Genomic DNA, 23004 nt, shown 5'->3' on the forward strand with positions numbered 1-23004 from the left:
ACGAGTACTAGAAATCTATACTAATATTATAAAGCTGAAGTGTTTGTTTGTTTGAACGCGCTAGTCACAGGAAGTATTGGTCCGATTTCAAAAATTCTAGCGTTAGATAGTCCATTTATCGAGGAAGGTTATAGGCTATGTATCATCACGCTACGACCAAAAGGAGCAAAGTAGCAATTAAAAATGATACAAAAACGGGGAAAATGTTGACCCATTCTCTCTTATGTGACGCAAGCGAAGTTGCGCGGATCAGCTAGTCCTATATAAGATTTGGTTGATTTATAAACATGACCTGTTTACGAACTTATTCGTAATCTTGCCCGGACATTATTGATCGAGCGGAAATTTCCTAGAATTTTTTGTGGTATAATCTGTAGCTGTTGCCCATTGACCATTTAATTTGAGTGAAAGAAAACCTGACCGAATTTCGATCTATCGAGATATTTCAAGTGATACCGCGCGATCATTTCGCCATAGACTTAAAAACTACAGACAGGAATTTAACACAGTTGTAAATAATAAAAGTAAAACACGAAAAAGGAATTAATGTCTTATTCATTAAAGTATGGTAAATTGGGTTTAAATTTGATTAAGAATTATGACAGTACAAAAATTATAATGCTGGGATCGAGCTCCGACTTTAGGCGAAACCGAAAATATTAATCTAAGATGTCAAAAGGTTAAACCGTTACCATATACTATTAAGAGTAAGCAGTGATAGTCTAGCAGCTTAGATTACACCTTCCACGCAAATGGTCGACGGTCCCAACACGAGTTAGTTACTTTCCGAATTAATGTGTGAATTAAAAAGCATTGAGATTAAATTGTATGGTCACCCATCCACAGACCAAAATCGGCCAGTGTAGCTTAATCTGAGAGAACGATCTGACCGCCGTTGTTGTTACTTCGCCACGAAATCCTCTATTCTATTATTATGAATTTACTGAAATTCATAATTTGAAAGTTTTGGTGAAATTATTGGTTTTGAATATGTAAAGATTTTTATCACATTTTAATCGCTCTATAAAAAGTCGTCAGTGGATCTCTATGTGGATATATAACCCAACCTAACGCTAATAAATAGTAATAGTTTATTTGAATAAATTTGTTATATTTGTGATATGACATGAACTTATTACACCTGGCATATATTATCGGCTCGTCTATTCCTTATCATGTACTCTTTGCACATGCGCAAGGGGGTGCAACGCCACACCGCCCGCCCGGCGTCCCTTACGCCTGCAAGCCAGCGGAGGTGCGTCGGCTGCTGTGCATTACGTGCAAATATTCTCTAAACGGTAATTATTACATAATACAGTTCACTGTAGGCGCGAATAACGTTCATTGTTGTATAGGTCATATTGGGTTTGAATTTTTAGTCAAGTTTTACGCGAGTTTTTCAATACTTTGTTGAGTGCATCCGCCATTTCGACTGTTGCTTCAGTATTTACACGCAATAGATTTTTCGTTACCTGAAGTCTCGATTAATCCTCCAAATGTTTCTTATACGGTTAGGTTAAAGCATCAAAGATTTATTGTTGCTATATTTGTGTCTTTTAACTTTATAGACAAAGCCGCGGCAGCCGCAGCGGTTGGTTCCCTGGTTGGACGTGCCATTCCAGCATCATGCCGCCCTCACGGTAAGTAACTACCTAATTCAATTCTATAACAGTGTGACGTGAGTAGTTTAATTACTTAGCCAATTACCGACTGATCACTACTAATATTTTACATGCCTCTAGAACATCGCTACTTTATGCTGAGGCTTCGCAGAGTTTGTCAATTCAAATCTGAAGACAGTTACAACAAAAAACAATTGTTGAAAATATTGTTTGAGAGCGAGCACTCGCATGATACATGGGAACTAGTAACCATGGTGCGGTATGTAGTAATTATGTCTCTTATATTAGTATTCGCGAAATCACTTCAAAGTTTTCAAAGCGATTGTAAGTTTCTACAACACGTTCCAATCACAGCACTGAATTTTTAATTTGCTGGCGAACTTATAATTTTTCCTAACATCAATTCCGAAGAATATTTTGCTAATGTTATAGGCATAGTGCTTGCGATATTATACTACCATTGAGTTTTGCGACTGATATGCTAATAAATATTAATCACAAAACAATGTTTGAATATGTTACTGCAAAACGTTTGCGAACTCATAACAGGGTTAGTCCCTGAGTAACCCGATCCCCGAGGCCCCCGGTACTTTTAAAATTTAATTTTAATAGTTCATCAAGACAAAAATAAGCCGGAGTACTCAGGAAGTCAGGAACTAACCCACATAACACAGCTCCTAGTAATGTCATTTTACTTTTATTATTATTATTATGTTACTGTATGTTTTGAGATCCAAAGAATTCGAAGTATTTTTATTACTAACTGTTATTATTTAATATGTAATGTTAATTAATAAATTTTGATAAATGTTTAAATATTCCTCGCTCATTACACTCAGCACACCTTAGGTAAAGGCAATTGGACTCATTAAGATAATTCATATAGACAAATGCACAAATATTACGCACTTTTCATTGTTATAGGTCTTCCCGCAACGGTTATAATCGGCGGGACATAATTTGGTTAGTGACCCGGCTGCAGTTTCAATGGTATGTACCGTAACACAAAACGTTTCCATACTTATGAATAAGTGTCGGCTAATATATTTGATGGATAAATCGACAAAATAAAAATAACTATCAGAATTCCCCTTGAGAAGCTAACCGCTATTTATTCAGAAGTGGTGAAACCAAGCATATAAAAGTCTGTTAGGATTTTGCTCTCATTCATTTTTATAGCTTCCACGTGATTTAGTACTAGGAACAATAACGATTTTCAGGATTAAGATGTGTATGAATAATTAACTCCAAATACTTTTGTATTTTCAGGATAGCGTTGGTACTTAAACCTATCCTGGATGCATGGAAGCGGACTAGGCGACAAAGAATCGATCATCCCAGGAGAGAGATGAACATTAATGTGCCGAATGTCGGCAGAGCTCGCCCTACAGCCAATCGAACTGTCAGGCAACTTGCACTGGAAGCTAACAGAGATTATCTTGGTGACAACGTGGCTAGTTTGGCCGTTGCGAGAGCTGGCCTGGACGGAAGAAATGTTCGTCGCAGAACAGTTTCTCTAAAGTATATTAGACGACGAATCTTACGTGCTTCACCTCCTAACGAAGACCGAGAATGTGACAAAATAGGACCACAAGCCTCCTCCGATAGAGGAAACAACAGGGGAAGTAGCCGATCTGCTGAAGCGGGCCCTTCCGGAACAGGTCCGGGAACCCGCAGAATCGCCCCGGTGACTAGTCAACTTACTCTATTACAAATGGCCAATTTTAGGTTTGGAGTCGGAGGCAGCAAGCATGGTAGACTCGCCTCGGTGACTACCCCGCCCACAGCTCGCGTGACCTTTGCCGAAACCCCGACATTCTCCCTCGATGGCCTCACGGCTGCCCCTGCGTCTAGCCAGCCTAACGACGAACACTTGAGAGATGGCGGAGCATCTGCCCCGGCGGCCAGCCAACCTAATACAACTGTTAGCGGAGTACGCGAAGCCAAGCCTGCCCCGAGCACCTCCGGTTCCACAACGACTTTTGAAATAGATGAATTCGAGTAAATAGCTCAATATATAATTACTTTAAAGTAACGTATAAATAAGTACCTTACAATTGTAATTCACATATAATCGAATAAATATTATGACAAAATTGCTCATGGTTTCATTTTTTTTTAATTATTTGCTGGCGTAAATTGTGGACTAGTAAGTTTGTGGACAAGTTATAATAACGCAATATTATTATGTAAAAGAGTTAGAAGTTAAATTCTGCGTATGCTCTCTATAAGCTAGCTCCAGGAATTAATATTGATGCTTTGCTTAGGGCTGATTGTGGCCTTAATTAATCAATAACGATATTTCATCATTTTCTGGAGAAATTCTACAAAAAGCGTTATATTAGAACTATGTTTGATTTGCGTAAAATAGACAGCTGTAAGGCATATTTTCTAAGCATATAATAAAAATTAAAAATAATCGCATTATAAGTTGATAGATGTTAAAGTATTGATATAAGACAATACTACGTTACTAGTACAATTAGCTCAGGCCAGCCAGGGTAAGGAAAAAGTAAAAATACAAAGCCTAAATCAGAAGTAATAAAAGAGTGTTTCAGGAATCCGCCATAAAGTGGTTGGAGGTTTAAACCCAAGGCAACACAGGTATTAGAAATATATATGTACAACATTTTCTAATGGAGAAAGAAAACATGAACATGTTGAAGGAATGCCAAGTCTATCACGCACTTGACCAGCGAGGTAGGTTCAAGGCCTAACACCTTCCTCATTTCGGAAGACCCTTACCCAGCAGTGGGACAGTAAACAGTTAAAATGCAGTTACTATAATCATATTTGGTCCTTTTTACACACATCGGAGATACAAAAATGAGTATTAAATACCTACATAAAGAAACACACCCACGGTCCGCCATTAACAATAATAGTTCCATGTAAAAGGGGGCGAGTCTATTGCCTAAGTATAGCCTACTATTGAAAAATATTCTAAATTGTCAACATTGAATCGAAGCGGGGACCTTGCGTTTAGCAGTTGCATAGGTATACTACTGATCGCGCAATAGACGCAGTTTCTGCAAAATGAGTAATAATATACAAGAAATTACAATAAGTCGTTCCTATAGTCTGCGCCAAATTACTTTGTGTGTTTGAGTATAATAATCAGCAAGCTGCTCTTCCTCGAATATAACAGGAAGACAAATAATCCATACTATAATATTATAAATGCGAAAGTAACTCTGTCTGTCTGTCTGCTACTCAATCACGCCTAAACTACTGAACCAATTTGCATGAAATTTGGTATGGAGATATTTTGATACCCGAGAAAGGACATAGGCTACTTTTTACCCCGGGAAAATGACGCATTTCCCGGGAAAATTCAGGTGGCGAACTAAGTCGGGAATAACCAATATTATAATGACATTGAATTAACAAAATTCCGTTGTCATGGCAACTGTTTTAATGGCGGATATGCATTAGCGCGACTTCGTTATATTAAGAGATATAAATAATTTTGAGAAAATTTTTCGTGAAAAAAAGCATATTTTATATCATCACGCTACGACCAATAGGAGCAGCGTACCAGTAAAAAGTGTTATAAAAACGTGGAAAATTCTGACCCATTCTCTCTTATGTGACGCAAGCGAAGTTGCGCGGGTCAGCTAGTATAATCATAACTCAGGGTAGGAACGACCTACAGATTCGACAATATACGACCGATCGGATCCGATTCCCGAAAAGTGCTACCTATTCATAATAATATATTTCAATAGATCTCTATAGACACCTTTATTACAAACGTGAATTTATAAATTAAATAAAAATTATAACTTATCTGACACGTAAATTACAGATCGGTGCCTCGATACCAACGTCACACTATCGAGTACCATACATTGCTATCGAGCTACCTACTCGTTAAAAAAACCGGCAGAAATCCAGCAGAGAATCGCGAACTATCGAGTATGGACAACTTGACATTTAACGTGAGTCAGAAAAGAAAAGATTCGTTTTTAAAACTTGTTGTATTGTTTGAAAACTTTATTGGTTATAATTATTGTGTATCTAATTTTAAATATAATATTCATATAGTGCAAACAATTAACCATGTAAAGTATTATTCTCATCAATAATAATTATAGTCTACGTTAAACCGTATACCTAAGTAAAAATAAAAATATATCAATCATATGAAAATATCATAATTAATATTGTTTAACGAAACATTAAGCACAAATAAAGAACCAGCGTCTATTTATTTTGCCTCCTTTGAAGCAGGCAATGGAAACAATACTTATACAGCCTTCCTAAAGTATGCAATAAGGATTACTTAAATAATTTAATGATTTTATAAATAAAAAATAATGTTTAACACTAACTGTCTAACTCCAGCAATTAATATTATGCATAACGATTTATATTATTTTATTGATTGTTACAAAATGGCGCCACGTCAACGAAGAGCATAGTGCTTGCAAAAACCTGTTAGGTTCGCTATTTCCATCCAAAATGTCTCGATAATTGTACACAATCGCTCTACAGACCATAAGTTGTAAAATTAACCTTAAACTAACTTCACTATCGTAAAGATTCTCTCGAAAAACAAACTCTTTGTTTTGGCGCGAATGCCGCGAATTGTCGTTTCGCGCCAAAACAAACCGCGTCGTTAAATTCATAAGCGGACATGTACCTACATATAAACGCGTCGACTACAATCACTTTCTTGAACGTCATTTACTTGCACCGTTCCCGATAATTAAGACGCAGTGTCCCGCGCGAAACATAGCATTTATGTTTTATGATAAACCGTCTATCGGTAATGGCGCCAGTACCGCACGTAATTGTCGAAATGTCAAATCATTATTATTAAAAACAAGAAACCAAAAGCAGCTTTAACTGCTCTTAATGTAGTTTTATTTAAATATTGAATTATAATACAGCTATATATTGTTATAATTGGTAGATTCACATAGCCTTATAACATTCAGGATACATAATAACATTAAAGGTAGTGTGACATGTTGAAAACTTGCAACAATTTACTAGTTAGATTGAAGCTGGTTACTTAATGTTGCTACAAAATCATGGACCTGTGTAATGTTGTAAACTTTATCAATATCTTTAATGTACTCAGATAACTCATGTATAAAGTTAAGGAGCAAAATACAATATGTTTATGTATAAGCCATCAACATTTTATAACAAACTAACCTTACTTTTTTGAAATAATGACTGAGTAACTATTCAGACTTCAATGTGTATTCAATGGATACCGCCATAGAAAATATATCTTCTAAAAATTTTCATACAATTTCATTTAACAGTCAAAAAAATAATGTGTGCAAGCAACAGTGCTCAGATTACATTTGTTCCAGAATCAGGCAATCACATCATTCAATCAGAGGGTTCTTTAATCCTGCTATGTGCGGTAGTGCACCCTATCATTTTGATCCTGTTTTCCATACAATACAACAGGTACGTTGAGAGCAGATGGCAATGAAGGTTAAAGGGGGGCATTTAATCAAAGAAATAATTCAGCAGTTATATTTTTGGGATTATTGTGCTATTTATAAAGCACAAAAGATAAGATAAAGTCTTGTAGGCATGTGGCAGTCATACATGTGCTTTAAAAAATAAATGGTTTAAATATTAGTTACCTAGTAAGAACTAAGAAGCTGTATGTTGGTTACTCAATCACAAAAACTGAGCTGAACTGACTTGAACAAAACCATCTAGTGTATGTTTTGATATCATATTAGATGGCAATTAATATTAAATGTGTAGAAGTCATGATGGATGCCTTCTAGAATAAATCTTGCAATCAATCTTATTAATGTAATTTTAAACATACAAAATAAAAGGTAAGGGTTCTGACACAAATAAAATCCAACTTTGTCATGTAAACAAAGACAAATATAGGAAAATATGACTTACATTGTTGGTCCCCAAATAAAACGAACTTTAGGCTAAACCTAATGTCGGCCATGTTGCAATTAGTTCGAATTTTAATATTTGTGAATGCACTTTACATACCATAAAGTACAAAATAAAATATGAATTAAAACTGTTATGCAGCTCAATAAATTCGCAGTATTGCATAAAATACGCATTGTTGATCACTTAGAAAATCAGGAAACTGTTCTAAAGCTAGTGATCTATTAGGTACCGTATCTAAACTTGTAGGTACGAGTTTAGATAAGAAAATGTATGTTGGTTACCACAAAAATATAGCTGAACTGACTTGAATAAAATCTAACTAGTGTTTCTTTTGTTTTCATATTAAATGGCAATTAATAATAATATTAAATGAGTCGAAATCATGATGGATGCCTCCTAGAATAAATCTTGCAATCAATCATAATAAAGTAGTTTTAAACATCGAAAATAACAAGTAAGGTTATGACACAAACAAAATCCAACTTTGTCATGTAAACAAAGACAAATATAGGTTACTATGACTTACATTGTTGGTCCTCAAATAAAACAAACTTTCGGCTAAACCTAATGTCGGCCATGTTGCAATCAGTTCGAAATTTAAATATTTGAAATGCACTATAACATACCATATTAGCACACCTCAAAAGATGCATAAAAGATGAATTACATAAAAAGCTCAATAAATTCGCAGTATTGCATAAACTAGGCATTGTTGATCACTTAGAAAAACAGGAAACTGTTCTAAAGTTAGTGATCTATCCACACTTGTACAAGTTTTAGGGCTGGAAATGGCTGTATGTACTTGATTAATTCCAAGCAGGTGGTCAAGAGTTGTCGCACAATGGCTGCCAGAGCCGGGCGTTGCCTTAACCGCGCCATGAGAGCATTCAATCTACAATTTACAGGACGACCCCTTACCCCAAAATGTTACGATGTAATATAACTTTTGCCAGCAGAGATTGAATATAGCTAAGACAAAAAAAACACAAACAATACTTACGGCCTCATAGCTTGGCTCGTCGTACCAATCGTCGCCCAATGTGTTGTTACGAAAACATTACCTATGCCGCCAAACAAAACATGAAACTGGCGCGTACTGCAAGCGTCTCTAAACTCTTTCTACTAATGTTGCCAGAACAATTATACATACAATGCCGAGGAATGCCATGCCATGCCGGCCCATGCCCTCACCCTGCCGCAATGTTACCGTAGGTACCGACCGACTACAGGCGTCGAGAAAAGTCGTAATGCATGGTTTTAGATTTTTATTATGGCAACACAATTAAATATTATCATTATTGCTAAGTTAGATTGTTAATCGTTGAAATGTTCATTATTGTTTAAAGAAAAATAGGTCGCTTCTCAAATACGATAAAATGTCGTTAAATCTCTTTCAAAATAGAGGCAGAAGAAAAACTTTTTTTCTTAATTAACTAATATAAATATCTGAAATATGATATCTTGTAATAAAGATTAATTTTTACACAAGCGTTTCCTCTTTCTACGATTATTTTTTTCTCTAGAATCAAGTTGGATTGTTAATCGTTGAAATGTTTATTATTGTTTAAAGAAAAATAGGGCGCATCTCATATACCATTTTTTTTTAATAAATCTCATTTAAAATAGAGGCAGAAGAAAAACTTTTTTTCTTAATTAACTAATATGATATCTTGTAATAAAGATTAATTTTTACACAAGCGTTTCCTCTTTCTACGATTATTTTTTTCGCGAAAATCATAGATAATAATTGTCGTCAAGAAAAACCAAAGTAAAATATTTAATCTTTTTAATAATAATATTTGTGTGATCTTATACAGTTAATACACATACACAGAAAAATAAAAGATTGTAAATATTTGCACGTTGGTTTCATGTCTTGGTAAAAATAATTATATTTTATCTTGAAACAAGATTCCTGGATTTTTATTTAAAATAGGATCCCTCAGTAAAGTCAGTACCTACTATATCCAATCTATTAATCCTAACTAAAAGCAACACAATTGCAGCTGCTTGCTGGCAGTATCTCGGTAAGTATATAACAACTAATAGCACAGTGTAACGTAAGCGAAGTGCGAGAAGCGAACCTTTAGCCCAATATTGCCTTCTCCATAAATAGCCGCTGCCAGACCCGTTTAATGTTAATACAGAATAATAATATCACCTCCAGGCGTATTATCTGGTTCGAGTAAAAACACAACTCAATTTGCTCAAAAAATATTTATTTCATGTTGTTCCGATGAATTTATAAGCATTTATTTTGCGAAACCTTTTCGCGTTAAAGTGGAATATAACAAGGATTAAACTGCGAATACAATCCTAGATGGCGCCACCGGTTGTAAAAAATAACGGCTTAACCTTACTGAAAAAATAATTTGAGACATACTATAACCCGTGTAAGATTTGCGTGCTGTTGGTGGCGCATGTATCGAAAAAAAAAATAGGCAATAGTAAATTCCATATTGTCAATCCCACTACCTAGTAGTGTAAATGTAACTACTTGGTATATAATACAATTTGCAGGTCCGGACACTTTTGCGCACTGCACGTATGACTGTTTTTGTACAGATATGGTTTAGGATAATGTATAAATTGCAAAAACATGTTCACCTATTATGATAGCCCCGAAAGACATAGACCTGACTAAAAGGTTTTATTGTAAGATAAGACAGATTAATAAGCAATCGCAAAGAAGAATACAGCTCAGATTTTAATCATTAAGATTCCTTTATAACATAAGTAGGCATTTGTTACATCTATAAACTGAATTGATAATATTTATTTTTACCGAGCCGCTTAAAACCAATGGTGGGTATGGTTTTTATTGTATAACTACAAGCTTCAACGTTATGGTTACCTGGTTAAATTTAAAAAAAAAGTATTATAAGCGGCACTTATGTAGGAACATACTTCATATACGTAAACTAACCAAGCATGGTTTTATTTTAATATAGAGTATGTGTTCCTGGACTTAGATAAACGCTGGATAAATGATTAAATTAATTTTCCATGAAGCAGTAATTTAACTGTTATTTAACAGCCTAATCTAATGAAAAATGTATTATACCTACTATAAGTTGTGTTCATAGCACCAAATGATACAAGCGAAAGGCAGTGTGTGGTTTACACACTGCATACTCATGTTACCCATTTCAGGTTTGATTAAGCTAACGATAAGAAGAGTTGAATTATCTTTAGCATTTGGACAATCACCATGTGCATGGTTGGGTACGGGATCAGGCAGCGCGAGCGCACACTGCGCCGTGGTAAAAATATGTACTGATTACGGATGAGCTGTAGATATATTTTACTTATTCCTATTATTATTCTACTGACACATAATTTCATTTAAATTTTAAGGGATTTTATTTTGTGTGCGTGCAGATAGATGACATTGGTAAGTTTAATGTTGTACGCTTTTAATGGATGTAAGTTTATATAATTAATTGTACTTATTACGTAGATTATTTTATTAATAAAATAATATGTAAATTATAATAATAATGACAAAATTAGTTTTTGACTACTTAAGACGGATTAGATACCATTGCAGGTATGGAATTATTATCTGTGCATCTTTATTTTTCTTTTTTTCGTGGCGCCACCATCGTACTCATAGCAAGTTAGCGAATATTACGACTATTATCTTATAATAGTCACAATAATAATGAATTATTATGTTATTTTGGTTTACACACGTGTTGTTTTTCTGATTAAAATCCCTTGTAAACTTGTTTCTACTGTCTTACTTCTTATGTCTATGACAAGTTGATCTGTCGTCGTCAAAAAAAACTGTATACTACGTCTGTGCTTTGTCTATGCTTTAGTAGCAATGGTCGCGATAGAAGGGGAGTGTTATTAAATTACTAGTAATTTTCAGGTCAGTATAGTTATATTATTCTACTGTTTAAAGTACATCGTGTAACATTATAATACTATGATAAGTGTGCACCAACATTAAGAAGTGTTGCAATGGGTTTATTATGATGAACAGTGTATATTTATTTACGATCGGATTTTTTCGATATACAGTGTTGAGCACTAAAAACGAATTACTCATTTGCGAGCCTTAATTCGAGGTAAGGATGTTTTCATTATCTTATAGATGTGGGCGGGAGGTCTTGATTATTCTGTCAAATGTGTTAGCTTATGCGGCTTAAGTACGTATTTCATTTTTCTAATTTTACTCTGTGCGTACGTTCACCCGACAGTGTACTACTTTCTGTTGCGTTTCGGTTGTCCTGAATACGTATTTAGATACTAAATGATTATTTCGTCTCACAAAACGTTTGTTTAGGTAAGTGTTATTCATTTTTTGTGTTTCGAATATCAAGTTGGTTGAGTTAAGTTTATATTGGCCGAACTCGTAATGAGTGAATAATTGTTACTAAATAATGAAATAACGCTCTATTAAGACGCTAAGATAGTTCAAAAAAATAACAAAGCATATAGCTGTTGTTCTAAAGTATTGCATGCATTGTTAAATGTTTCATAAACTTAATTAGACTGTCAAAAGTTTTGATTATGGCTGACAAGTTGGTGCAACAAATGAATAGGTGAAACAGTTTGTACACAGTGATCTACAGTGAATGTCAAAGTTTTATTACTTGATTTATTTGTCATACTATATTTATTGAGGCTTTCAGCCAGTATGTTAGATCTGTGTTGTCATAGACAATTAAAACTATAATATAAGTATTTAACAATGTGTGGTTCTACCTTCAAAGGCTCAGTGTTCATTCTGCCTAGACACTTTGTTTATGATGTGAATAGTTAAAAACACATTTATTTTGACTTTGTTCACACAAATTTTAATGATATATTAAAGACAAATATAAGCAAACTATTTTCAATAGTTTGCGGCTATGTAGGTGCATTTCTAAAACAATCTAACTAGTAACATAGTAATTTTCACATATAAACATTATTATTTCTGTTCTCATGAGAAATTTGAGTACTCACAATAAAACTTTGACCGTTGTAAATGAGGGGTCATTTTGCAAGTAATAAGCTCATGTCCGTGAATATATACCTACACAATACAGGTAGGGTGCAACCCTTTCACATCTGATTTGTTTAACATTTCGAAAAGACTACACACACACTTATTTGGGATTACCAAAAGTATCAAGTAAATAAGCTTCTTTTGTTCCACGTTGTTAATTAAATAAATTACGTTATATTATGATATGAAATTGATGTATTGCGTTTTTCTTAATACAGAAATATACATGTTTTAGAAAGTTCTCTTCATTAGCAGTTGAAGTAGTTACATTAATGATATCATTTAGAATGAAATAGATGAAGATACATAACGTAATTACTAGTAATTATGAGAATAATATAATACTTTTGTGTCAAAAAGTATCATAGTCTTTACTTGAATATTATAAACTGGTACTAAAAAGTTATGGTACAGGATTTTTTAAAAACAGGATATTTAATCACACAATTTTAAAAAGGTCTCATATCTCCTTGCAAAGACATATGACTTATGTCCTTTTCAAAGTTGCATTTACAATTATTTCCATTGAGGATAAAGGTAATATAGTCCAGTTTTATTTGTAAACACTTCTAAACTGTAGTGTTTGTTTGTTTTTCTGCACTTTTAACATGTTTACTATAATTCTGTTTGAATAACATTGGGTGAATGAGTTTTTGGAACAATTAAACTTTATTATCCAATAGAGTTTGGGTGATATTATGAAAACATGATGATTTTGCGCCTTAAGTATTGTATAGGTTAATAATTGTAATAATTTTACTAACATTTAAGTTATAAAAATAAAAAGTCAATTGGCAATTAGAGAAATTTAGTTACCAATTCTCTTCAGGTTTCTTTAATTCGCGTGCATCAACTGTATAGTAAAAATTAATCAATGATATTGTATTATTATGCAATACATTTTTTTGTGTAAAATCAGCCATGTCAACTGCAGTTTTGTGATTAATATACCGCAATAAGTCGCCTTTTCATATCGTTAGTTGAGAGGCGATTCGATTCGACTCGATTGTCGAGAGTTTGACATTTGAATATCCTTACAAAATAAAATGTATCTGGGGTGATAATCAGGTTTTCATACAAAATTTGTTGATAACTCGACAGTTGTCGATAGCGACACCCAGTCAAATAATGCTCGGTACTCGGTAGTACCGAGTGTAGGAAATCGCGTTGTTGGTAATGCGAGAACGCATTGATAACATTTCTTAATTATACTTATGTTGTTTTGCATCTAGAGGTGTACACCGCGCTCTCAATATCGCGAGGGTTGGCTACCTGCCAACTGTTTCTCATACACCGTCCGCTGCCGCTGTACACAAAATACCGTATTTTTGAGATTTTCGCTATTGTTAGGTATATTTTGACAAAGTTCGTTGTACTTGCTGTATTTTGAGTATCAGTATTTTGATGAACGTGAATAGCAGTCAGTGTTATCGTCGTAAACGAAAGACTATAATAATATGATAGGTTACGATACGATATTAGTTTTGTGAGGAACATACAGAGGTTTTTAGCTTTTACTAAGTATCTTTAAACTTTGCAGCTACGCAAAGCAAGTGTGTATGTTTATGTGTAGTCATTAACTACTTTGTTTTATGTCAAATGCCAAATTGTCGGAACTAAATAATAATTTATTATTGATATAAACATCCATCTTCATAAAACGGTATTGATTTCGGCCCAAAATGTCGTAGTTTGTTTTTTTTATCACTGCCAAATATTTGGTCAAGTCTCTTATTGTTCATGTTAGCATAAGTAATTCTACATTGTTTCAATTCAAAGAACCTCCCCTAGTTATATCGCTCGTACCAATCATATATACGTCTTAATTTTCCAACAGTTTATTACACCAAATTGAGTACACGCTGTCAAATAAATTAGATTTAATGACGCTTTTACTGCTCTTGAATAGTTGACTCATATTTAGATTAGTCGTTTAAGTACTCGTCATACAAAATGGGTATTAAATAGAAATATTTCATATAAACATGTACTATCGACGAGCGGGATTATCACGCATCTCAGTTGACAACGAATGTACGACAAATTGATGGTCACTATTCAGTACATTGCTGCTTTGACGTAACGTGTTAATAACTATATTCTAAAAGAGAAAACAATGTACAGCATAGTGACTTTAAAATAGTCGTTTATTGAAATTCGTGATAGCCTAGAGCTTTGTGACGTGGTTATTACGATTATTACTTAGCTAATCCCCGCGGCTACGCTCGCATGAACTTGTAGGAAGAAATGCTCGATGTATTTTGCTAATACTTGGGTTACTAACACCGGACTAGTAGTTATTAAGATAAGCGTGTTCTAAAAAACATACTAGCTTTTTGGCTGCCATGAAACTTTTACATTTTGATCCATAATGTATTGGGGATCTTTCAAAACTCTTATAAAATAGAAAAGATATATCTCTCATTCTCTTTCTGTACATAATTTACTAGATATTGAATGCCTTTGTCCTTCGATAAGTAGAATACAGTGGGAGCATATGGAAATTTAAATAATCAAGACCTCGCCTATCCGACAGGTTTCACCTCAATCACGTGGAGCGTGACAAACAAATAAAATGTTGGAACATGAAGGTGTGTACACACTACTACTTACCTACTTTGTTTTGTTCAGTAAAGAAGTGTTCATCGAATTAACCTATTAGTTAGAATATATTTATAGCTTTTTTTTAAGCTATTTTGTTGTAAGAAGCGAGGATCTCTGCATATCGTATATTAATATACTCCATACTAGCTGACCCGCGCAACTTCGCTTGCGTCACATAAGAGAGAATGGGTCAAAAATTTCCCCGTTTTTGTAATAATTTCACTGGTACTCTGCTCCTATTGGTAGTAGCGTGATGATAAATAGCCTATAACCTTCCTCGATAAATGGACTATCTAACACTGAAAGAATTTTTCAAATCGGACCAGTAGTTACTGAGATCAGCGCGTTCAAACAAACAAACAAACAAACTCTTCAGCTTTATAATATAGTATAGATTAATATACTCCATATATTAATAAAATCTCGCCTGTTATACCCGAAAGTGTAGGCAGAGGTGTATGAAACAAATCCACGTTTCGCCATTATTAATGTTATCCAAATAATACGGGGCATAACCTATAGTCGTTTACCGAATATCGAAAGTATTGAATACTACTTCTACACTATAATACTGTTCCTTACTAAGGTAGTCTATTTATTGTCCTAGAAATAGTTGCAGGGGCGTCGAAAATCATGTTGTAAGCGTAGGTATCTTTCAATGTACAGTTAATACTTCACCAAAAACAATTAAGTTAAATTAATTAGAGCAATAGCTTGGTCACGCACAGTGAAGTTCGCGATTAACTCAAATATACTAAAAGGATTGTTATGCGGTTGATACTGAAAGACGAATTAATGCTCGAGGGAGGTTTTTATGTATAGACAGTGCCTGTGTTGCTGAAAGACGACGATGATTGCTGAAGACGTCGAGATTTATTAGATCAACGCTAGCTTGATCAGCAAATTTAAATAGTACTAGTTACTGTTCGCGTCTCTGTCCCAAATCATTCTAAAGACTAACATACATTCATACATCCATCCATTCTCACAACATTTCACATTTATAATATTAGTAGGATAATTTTATATAATTATAAAATTTCCACGTCACAATGTTAATTACCGTACTCCTCCGAAACGCCTTGACCGATTCTCATGAAACTTTGTGAGCATAATTGAGTAGGTCTAAGAATAGGTTAACATCTATTTTTCATACCACTAAGTGACAGTATCCTTTTTAAATTTCAGCTATTTGGTCAGCTAGTAGATGTATAATAATGTGTCCTGTCGATTCTTTCAGTTTGGTTCACTGAGCGGGATTGCCAAAGAACTGATCTATTTCCGATCGATACGTATCTATGACTAGATGGCTTCGATAGGCGTATTGTAGGTGTGCTGTGTATTTCGACAGCGTGTGTTTTTGCGTGCCAGAGGCCGATGCATATTTTCATTATTACTACACCGCGCTGATACAAGAATACGTTCCAACGCAGGTTCGTTTGTGTACGAATATTTAGTACACAAATCTTTGACAATCACTCTACGGTTTTAACTTATCCGTTCGTACTACCTTGATGAATAAATGAAGGAAACACGTATTTCGGGTAGTTCAAGTGCATGTTATTCTAAAGAATGATTTAATCTAATCAGTCAAGCCTTAAACCTTTAAACCCCTTAAACGTATACCGCACTGTGATCACGCATTTGAAAGATAAACCAAGCAATGAGCCAACATACTTAATATTTTGCATTAAGGTATCATTTGTACCTTTCCATACCATTCCATACCATTTAAGCATCAAATGAAGCGAGCCTGTAATTGTAGTAATACTGTACTAATTCACGCTGTACTCAAAAGGCAAATAACATAATGAAATATCTCACTTAATGTTTAGCTATGCAAGAAAAAAAAGTCTTAATGAAGTATATTATACAACTTCATTTAGGAGTTATAAAACATTATCACGGAATAACAATGAAGTAATTCTGTCCTACATTCACACTGGAGTCAGTCGTTAAGAAATCGTGTGCCATAATTAACCCTTCGGCATAGAAATTCATTTGTTTTGCTATCTTTGACTGAAATAGTGTCACTTTTTGTTAGCAACATGCAGCAATGTATTTGTGAAACACGAGAACGGTTTGAAGTATTTACTTACATTCGTTCTACCGTTTTAGGTTTCAAATACGAATGAGTTTATCTTGTTAGTGTATTGTGTAATGCTAATTGTTTTGCCGACGAGATTCTCGATATTTTGCCGCGGGGTGGCCAAATAAGGCTTCCATAGTGGTCTTTACGAAGAAACCGCTTGTTACTTGTAACCCTTTTACCGTATTTCGACACACATTTGCAAGGTGATAGATTATGTAGACATAGACAATTTCTCAAAAAACTAGCTTCCACCTGCGACTTCGTCCGCGTGACAATATTTCCCGGGGTAAAAAGTATCTTATATGTTTTTCTAGTTTAGAATCCGTTCAGAAGATTTTTCGTGAATGAGTTATAAACATACATTCATCAATCCATCCAGCCATACTTATAAACTTTTGTATTTATAACATTAGTAGGATAGTATAGTAGGAAATCTATTGCCGATGGAACTAGAATTTGTTCTTGACATTGTAGTCTAAACACTATTCATGTGAATTGGTTCTTTGATAGCACATAACATTCTATCGGCTGAAAACCGTGAAATCGCGGCAGTGTGACCTCGAAATCGGGCCTATGTATACACTATCGGCCTTGGGTGCCGCGCCTACACTTTACCAGTGAAAATACCGCGTTTAGATCTCACTGTTATTAGATTTATGCATGTTTACACGGAAGTGACTAAGAATAACACTCTTCAGGGATGGCCACTTCCAGAAGTATTTACCCCTATAGGAAATAAAAAAACGCCTACTTCTCTCAGCCCTAATACCCTAATATGAAACAATCTTTGAAAATACATAATAACCGCTTGAAACTCTCAGCGAAACACCTACTGTTGGAAGGCAGTAGTAGCTTATTCGGGTTGTCTGTAATTTGCTTAAACAATATTATTATGATAAAAACAAATATCTATTTATCAAAATAGATAAGCACAGTAAGAACAACCTCATAATATCGAAAATATCCAATACACTTATTTTAACCCTAAATCTCAAGGTATAATACCCTTAAGTTGGTAACACTGATTATCTTGTCGTATCGTAGGCGTAGGTGAGTAAGGAATTAGCTCTTTGTACATTGAGTACTTTATGCTTCCCTTCTTTATATGGCGATTGTGTCCATAATAATTATTGCTCGCTTGGTAATTGATATATTTATGATATAGTCACGAATCCTTTTATGTATTAACATCGATTATAAGTGTCGCTAAGGAAAGGCGCCCGTAGCCAGTTGCGCTCACCGGTCGGTAAACGATCTGTGGGTAAAGCAAACCTAGGCGCGGTCATTCCATAGATGGGTGACCGCATAGTGGTATTTCAACAGGGCGTCTCCGTGCTTCGGAGGGCACGTAAAAAGTCGGTCCCGGTTGTTGTCAATTAAGATAACAGTCGTTAAGCCACGTCAAAGGCCTTCGGGCGGCTTGAACAACTTTGACACTAGGTTGACCACTAACCATACGACAAGAAGAAGAAGTGTCGCTTGTATTTCTATTGTGGATGAATAAAGTAAGGCAAAACTCGTCGTAGAAATCTTGTATCGTCGAGTATCTAACTTTAATAATCCCGGCCTTAATTTGTTTGTTCTCGCAAATATGTTTTAATGAAATAGAAACTATTGTACCCTATGTAAATGTAGTCTAAGCAGTTCTGGTCCCTTTAACTTTAATCGTCCTTGATCCATCAACCCCGTCGATCATTTTATCCCCAAAAATTATATTTGATTTATTACATAAGTCGTTTTACTGTCTTCAAAAATAGAATTGAATGATCTAAGAAAAAGTATTTCTGCTAGTAATTAACAGTTAGCTGAATTAAAAAAAAAATACAGTCGAATTGAGAACCTCCTCTATTTTTTGAAGTCGGTTAGAATCTGATGATATTGCCATAAACAATGGAATAACTAAATAGCAAATCATAAATTATCTCGTACTGATTCATGTTAGATCGACATAAAGAGTAATCTAGTCATGTGTACCATAGGAATGTAAAGTATTTAATCCTAAGAGAATATGAATAAGTTACTCAGCCCTAAAGGGTAATGTGTGTATAAAAGGAAGTGGTTATTCTCGCGACCGGTGGACAGGTTAAACACAATTATGTATTTTTCCCATTGAGTACAAAGTTATTCTTTAATGGGATTAGACTTTAACAGCAGTTTTTCTATTCAATAGCGATTAAACTCGTATAAAAAACGCTTTTGAATAGATAAACTACTGCTAAATGTACTCAGAAACCGAGCATTAGAAGTTTGAGAGGTATTTCATAGATATGTTCCACAAAAAGATATAACTCACCTACAAAATACAAAAAAATATTGAGGTTATATGTTTATTTCATTCAGAAATCCTCTTTTTATACCCACTCTTATCACTATAGAATAAACAATAAAACCTGGAAACTCACGTGTATTGTTTTTAATCGGTAATTAATTTACAATGCGGTTAATAGCCACGTTATGATGTATGCAAATTACCGTCTACTTCGCTCCAATATGCAATGTGACTTTTAAGACTTGCATGATAAGTGGTGCCTTAGTTCTATACAAAGTTATAACCGTCATTTTATGGCCGTTCCACCACACGTGTCACAGAAACATTTCTAAACGAAATAGAAAATAAGTCGTAAAACATACAAACTTTCCGTTTTGTGAAACTTCATTTGATGGCCTCCATGGCGCTGTAATTAAGGTGGTCGCCACGCCACAGTGTGTCGGGAGGTCGTGGGTTTGATTCCCACATCGAGCAAATGTTTGTGGGATCCCCAGATAGTTGTTTCGGTTTGTACTTTGCGTCCGTCGTTTCTACTGCAAAGATACACACCATTTTATTAACAAATCAATGTATGTAATGTAAAATGTATGCTTAAATCTTGTGTTTTGTGATCAGTCATCTAACCGCCCATCTTCAATTATTAATTCGATTGACATACTAGAATCTCCAATGAAATTGTCTCAGCAATTGACCAACGCACATTCTCAATTGACTCATGCCCAATTCACACACAATTCGATCGCGAACCTGAATTGTATCAAATATTTTATAGATGTCTGAATAATTATAATAAATATTATTAAACATCTCACATACGGTCATTTGATTACAAACTAAGCAGAGCTTGTACTAGGGCAACCAAATAACTGAAAAACATATTTAAATATACTTCCAGATACATACTTATATAGATAAATAGACAATCATGCTCGGAACAGATACTCGTGCTCATCACACAAATATTTGTGCCGGGGTGGTATTCGAACCATTTTCGTTACTGCGGCGAAGTAACTACGTTAACCACTGCGCCAAACGTGCAGTTAATACGGTTACAATATATCTTTGTAATTTGGGTAGTTAGAAATAAGGAACTCATGAAAGCGACTATTGAAGCCATGAAGCTCGTTTATTACACATAGAGTTTATTATACGCATACGGACATTATCTGCCTTCCTCGTCCACGCGGTGTGAACGCATTCTTTGTTCGTGTATCATTGATAACCGTGTGAACTTAGATGTTGTTTTATAACAATAATTAGTTATGTTTTATTGTTTTTATAACTTTATGCTGTCAATTTTCTAAAGAGGTTAATTTTGTTTACAAAAATTGTAGGCAGTAGAACAATTAGTAAGTTAATTGTTTCTTTTTGATGCAAAAACGTATTCTTACATAGGATTCGTCGGCTCTCATATAGTTACAGGAACGTTCAGGGATAGGTTAAAATGTCCTACTGCTAGGCACGGGTAATGTTAATTAGGAGTGATAGATCGGCTTTTAAGTCTATCACTTAGCCCAAGCGCGAGTCTTACTGATATGAGATTGGATTTAAAAATAAGGTAACTTAATAAGAATAACTAAGATCCGTTCTTTTATAATATTATTTATATTATAACATAAATCAATAATTATCATAAGCCATTCACCGCATCTTTCGTTCCATCCGCTATAGTTTCTATCCCCAAAGGTTACGTATGCAGTAAGAATATGAACTAGTTCGTTTGCCAAAGAAAGTGTTAAAGCACGGAAGTACATTTATATTCTAATTGTGTATGATACGACTCTCTCTGCCCTTGGGCTTTAGCGGCACGTACCGTCGCACACTTGTATCTTTGTGTCTCGTGACCTAGAGAACTAAATTTCCTTTTAGGTATGTATCGAAACCTCGAACTATTCTTAGCTGTTTACTTGTACACGAAACCTTTTAGCGCATTAAAAAACGAGCTCGGTCGCGATTTCTGCTTTTTACTTTGACTTGGCCTCTTCGGGTTATGTATCTGTTTATCTTTTTAGTGTGTATCAGAATTAAAATGTCGATCTTTTTTAACCAAAGACCAAACAGTCGTACATCCTCAGAAATCGTGTTAATAGTAGTAGAATATAATTGCGAATCTCCATTATTCTAGGACCCTAGTCCTGAAACGGGATTAAACAATTGATAGTAAAAATTGTCCATGTATCTTCTAACTAAACTCTTCATATCTAGTAGTTGATAGTCTTTTCAAACTGTATAATAATTACAGGGTATAATCACGTATATCATAATTAAATTGTCCATTATTTTCTTTAGAAAAACGTTGACGTCGATGTTTCCTGCATAACAGATTAATAAAGTATCGATATGCACCACGCTAGGAAGTTTCGCAACGCTGATTAATTAATAACTTCTTAGTACATAACACGAGAGAGCGTTGCGTAATGAGAAAATGTACGGGTAGGTGATTGAGACTTACTCGCGGGACTCCACTAAAAAATAAGTACCTATTATATCTATTATCTATGTAAGTGTGTAAAAAAAAACACCGAAATCTAAGCCCATAACTTTTGAACAACTAAACCAAATTGGATAATTCCTTTTAATATGTTTGGAACTGTTCAGGTAAGATTTGTTTGGGATTGATGCGTTAAAATTTTCCATGGGAATAAATACAACAAGACATATCTAATACTGACACTTATTCTAGTAAGGAGTTTATAAAGCATGTTATGTAGCATGTAGAATTTAACTCTGAACCTTACTGCCATTATTTGACTATGCCCGTGACGTGGTGTGTATAATGATCACCACGGATTGTACTAATATGTATTGTACTCTGTGTCTGTAAAACAAACAAAGAAGTCATGAGATAAATACTTAGAGAAGTATATTTTGTTACACTTCGTCAAAAAAATCATAACAAAGCTCTCAATTCCCTCTTCACATAAGTAGCAAAAATGAGCCCAATTGAGTCGCAAAAAATACTGAAGATCAAAAAACATCTGGGGGCACGGAAGTGCCCCCGCAAGTCGAGCAAAAAAAAAGCGGCACGGCCGTACCATCCTTTTCTCGAAGCAATTCGGGCTATTTTTGACACCCCTATAATTTCGTTGTGGATAAAACAAGAAGCCTGGATTTTCAGCAACTAATTAGTCATTGTATAAACACGGTATATTTAAAATTTCAGTCAATTTGAACCAGTAGTTTAAGAATGACAACTTGTTAAAATTTTGAATTTTGTCACTCACTGATTCACTGACTCACTGACTCACCGATCATCAAAAGTCTAAGGTACTTCTAGCAGACTTAGAAGCTTCAAATTTAGAATACAAATAGGGTTTAGTGTCTTAATCATGGGAAAAATTTAATATTTTCTAATTTCGGTCCAGTTTTCTAAATACACCAACTGCAACAATAACTTTGTAATCCCATATAAATGTATAAGATTACAAGGTTACATTTGCAGTTAATGATTTATTATTACTGTAGAAAATAAAATAAATAGGTGTAAATAGGTACCTACTATATGAGGCATAACTATATAGGG

At 34.5% G+C, this 23004-nt stretch overlaps 3 protein-coding genes across 11 annotated transcripts in view; 2 read left to right on the top strand and 1 right to left on the bottom strand.

Annotated features, from left to right (window-relative positions):
* The window catches only part of Jarid2 (Jumonji, AT rich interactive domain 2), a 51147-nt gene extending 42451 nt beyond the window's left edge, over positions 1-8696 (bottom strand). For both annotated transcript variants that reach the window (XM_076134564.1, XM_076134563.1), the window contains exon 1: positions 8515-8696. In XM_076134564.1, the coding sequence (XP_075990679.1) occupies positions 8515-8522 (8 nt within the window). In that variant the 5' untranslated portion in view covers positions 8523-8696. The remainder of the gene's footprint in view (positions 1-8514) is intronic.
* LOC142986531 (uncharacterized) lies at positions 1127-3705 on the top strand. The gene is made up of 5 exons (XM_076135049.1): positions 1127-1298; positions 1569-1640; positions 1743-1881; positions 2547-2612; positions 2892-3705. Exons 1-5 carry the CDS (start codon positions 1127-1129, stop codon positions 3625-3627), a joined length of 1185 nt encoding a protein of 394 aa, XP_075991164.1. The 3' UTR covers positions 3628-3705.
* Positions 8697-11269: 2573 nt separating the features above from the next.
* Mical (Molecule interacting with CasL) overlaps positions 11270-23004 on the top strand; it is an 80605-nt gene continuing 68870 nt past the window's right edge. For 5 of the 8 annotated variants that reach the window (XM_076135387.1, XM_076135392.1, XM_076135391.1 and 2 more), the window contains exon 1: positions 11270-11391. The gene's annotated coding sequence lies outside the window, so the exon portion shown is untranslated. The other 3 variants (XM_076135389.1, XM_076135388.1, XM_076135390.1) reach the window with 3 other exon arrangements.

The sequence above is a fragment of the Anticarsia gemmatalis genome, chromosome Z (assembly GCF_050436995.1).
Source record: "Anticarsia gemmatalis isolate Benzon Research Colony breed Stoneville strain chromosome Z, ilAntGemm2 primary, whole genome shotgun sequence".
Classification (NCBI taxonomy): domain Eukaryota; kingdom Metazoa; phylum Arthropoda; class Insecta; order Lepidoptera; family Erebidae; genus Anticarsia; species Anticarsia gemmatalis.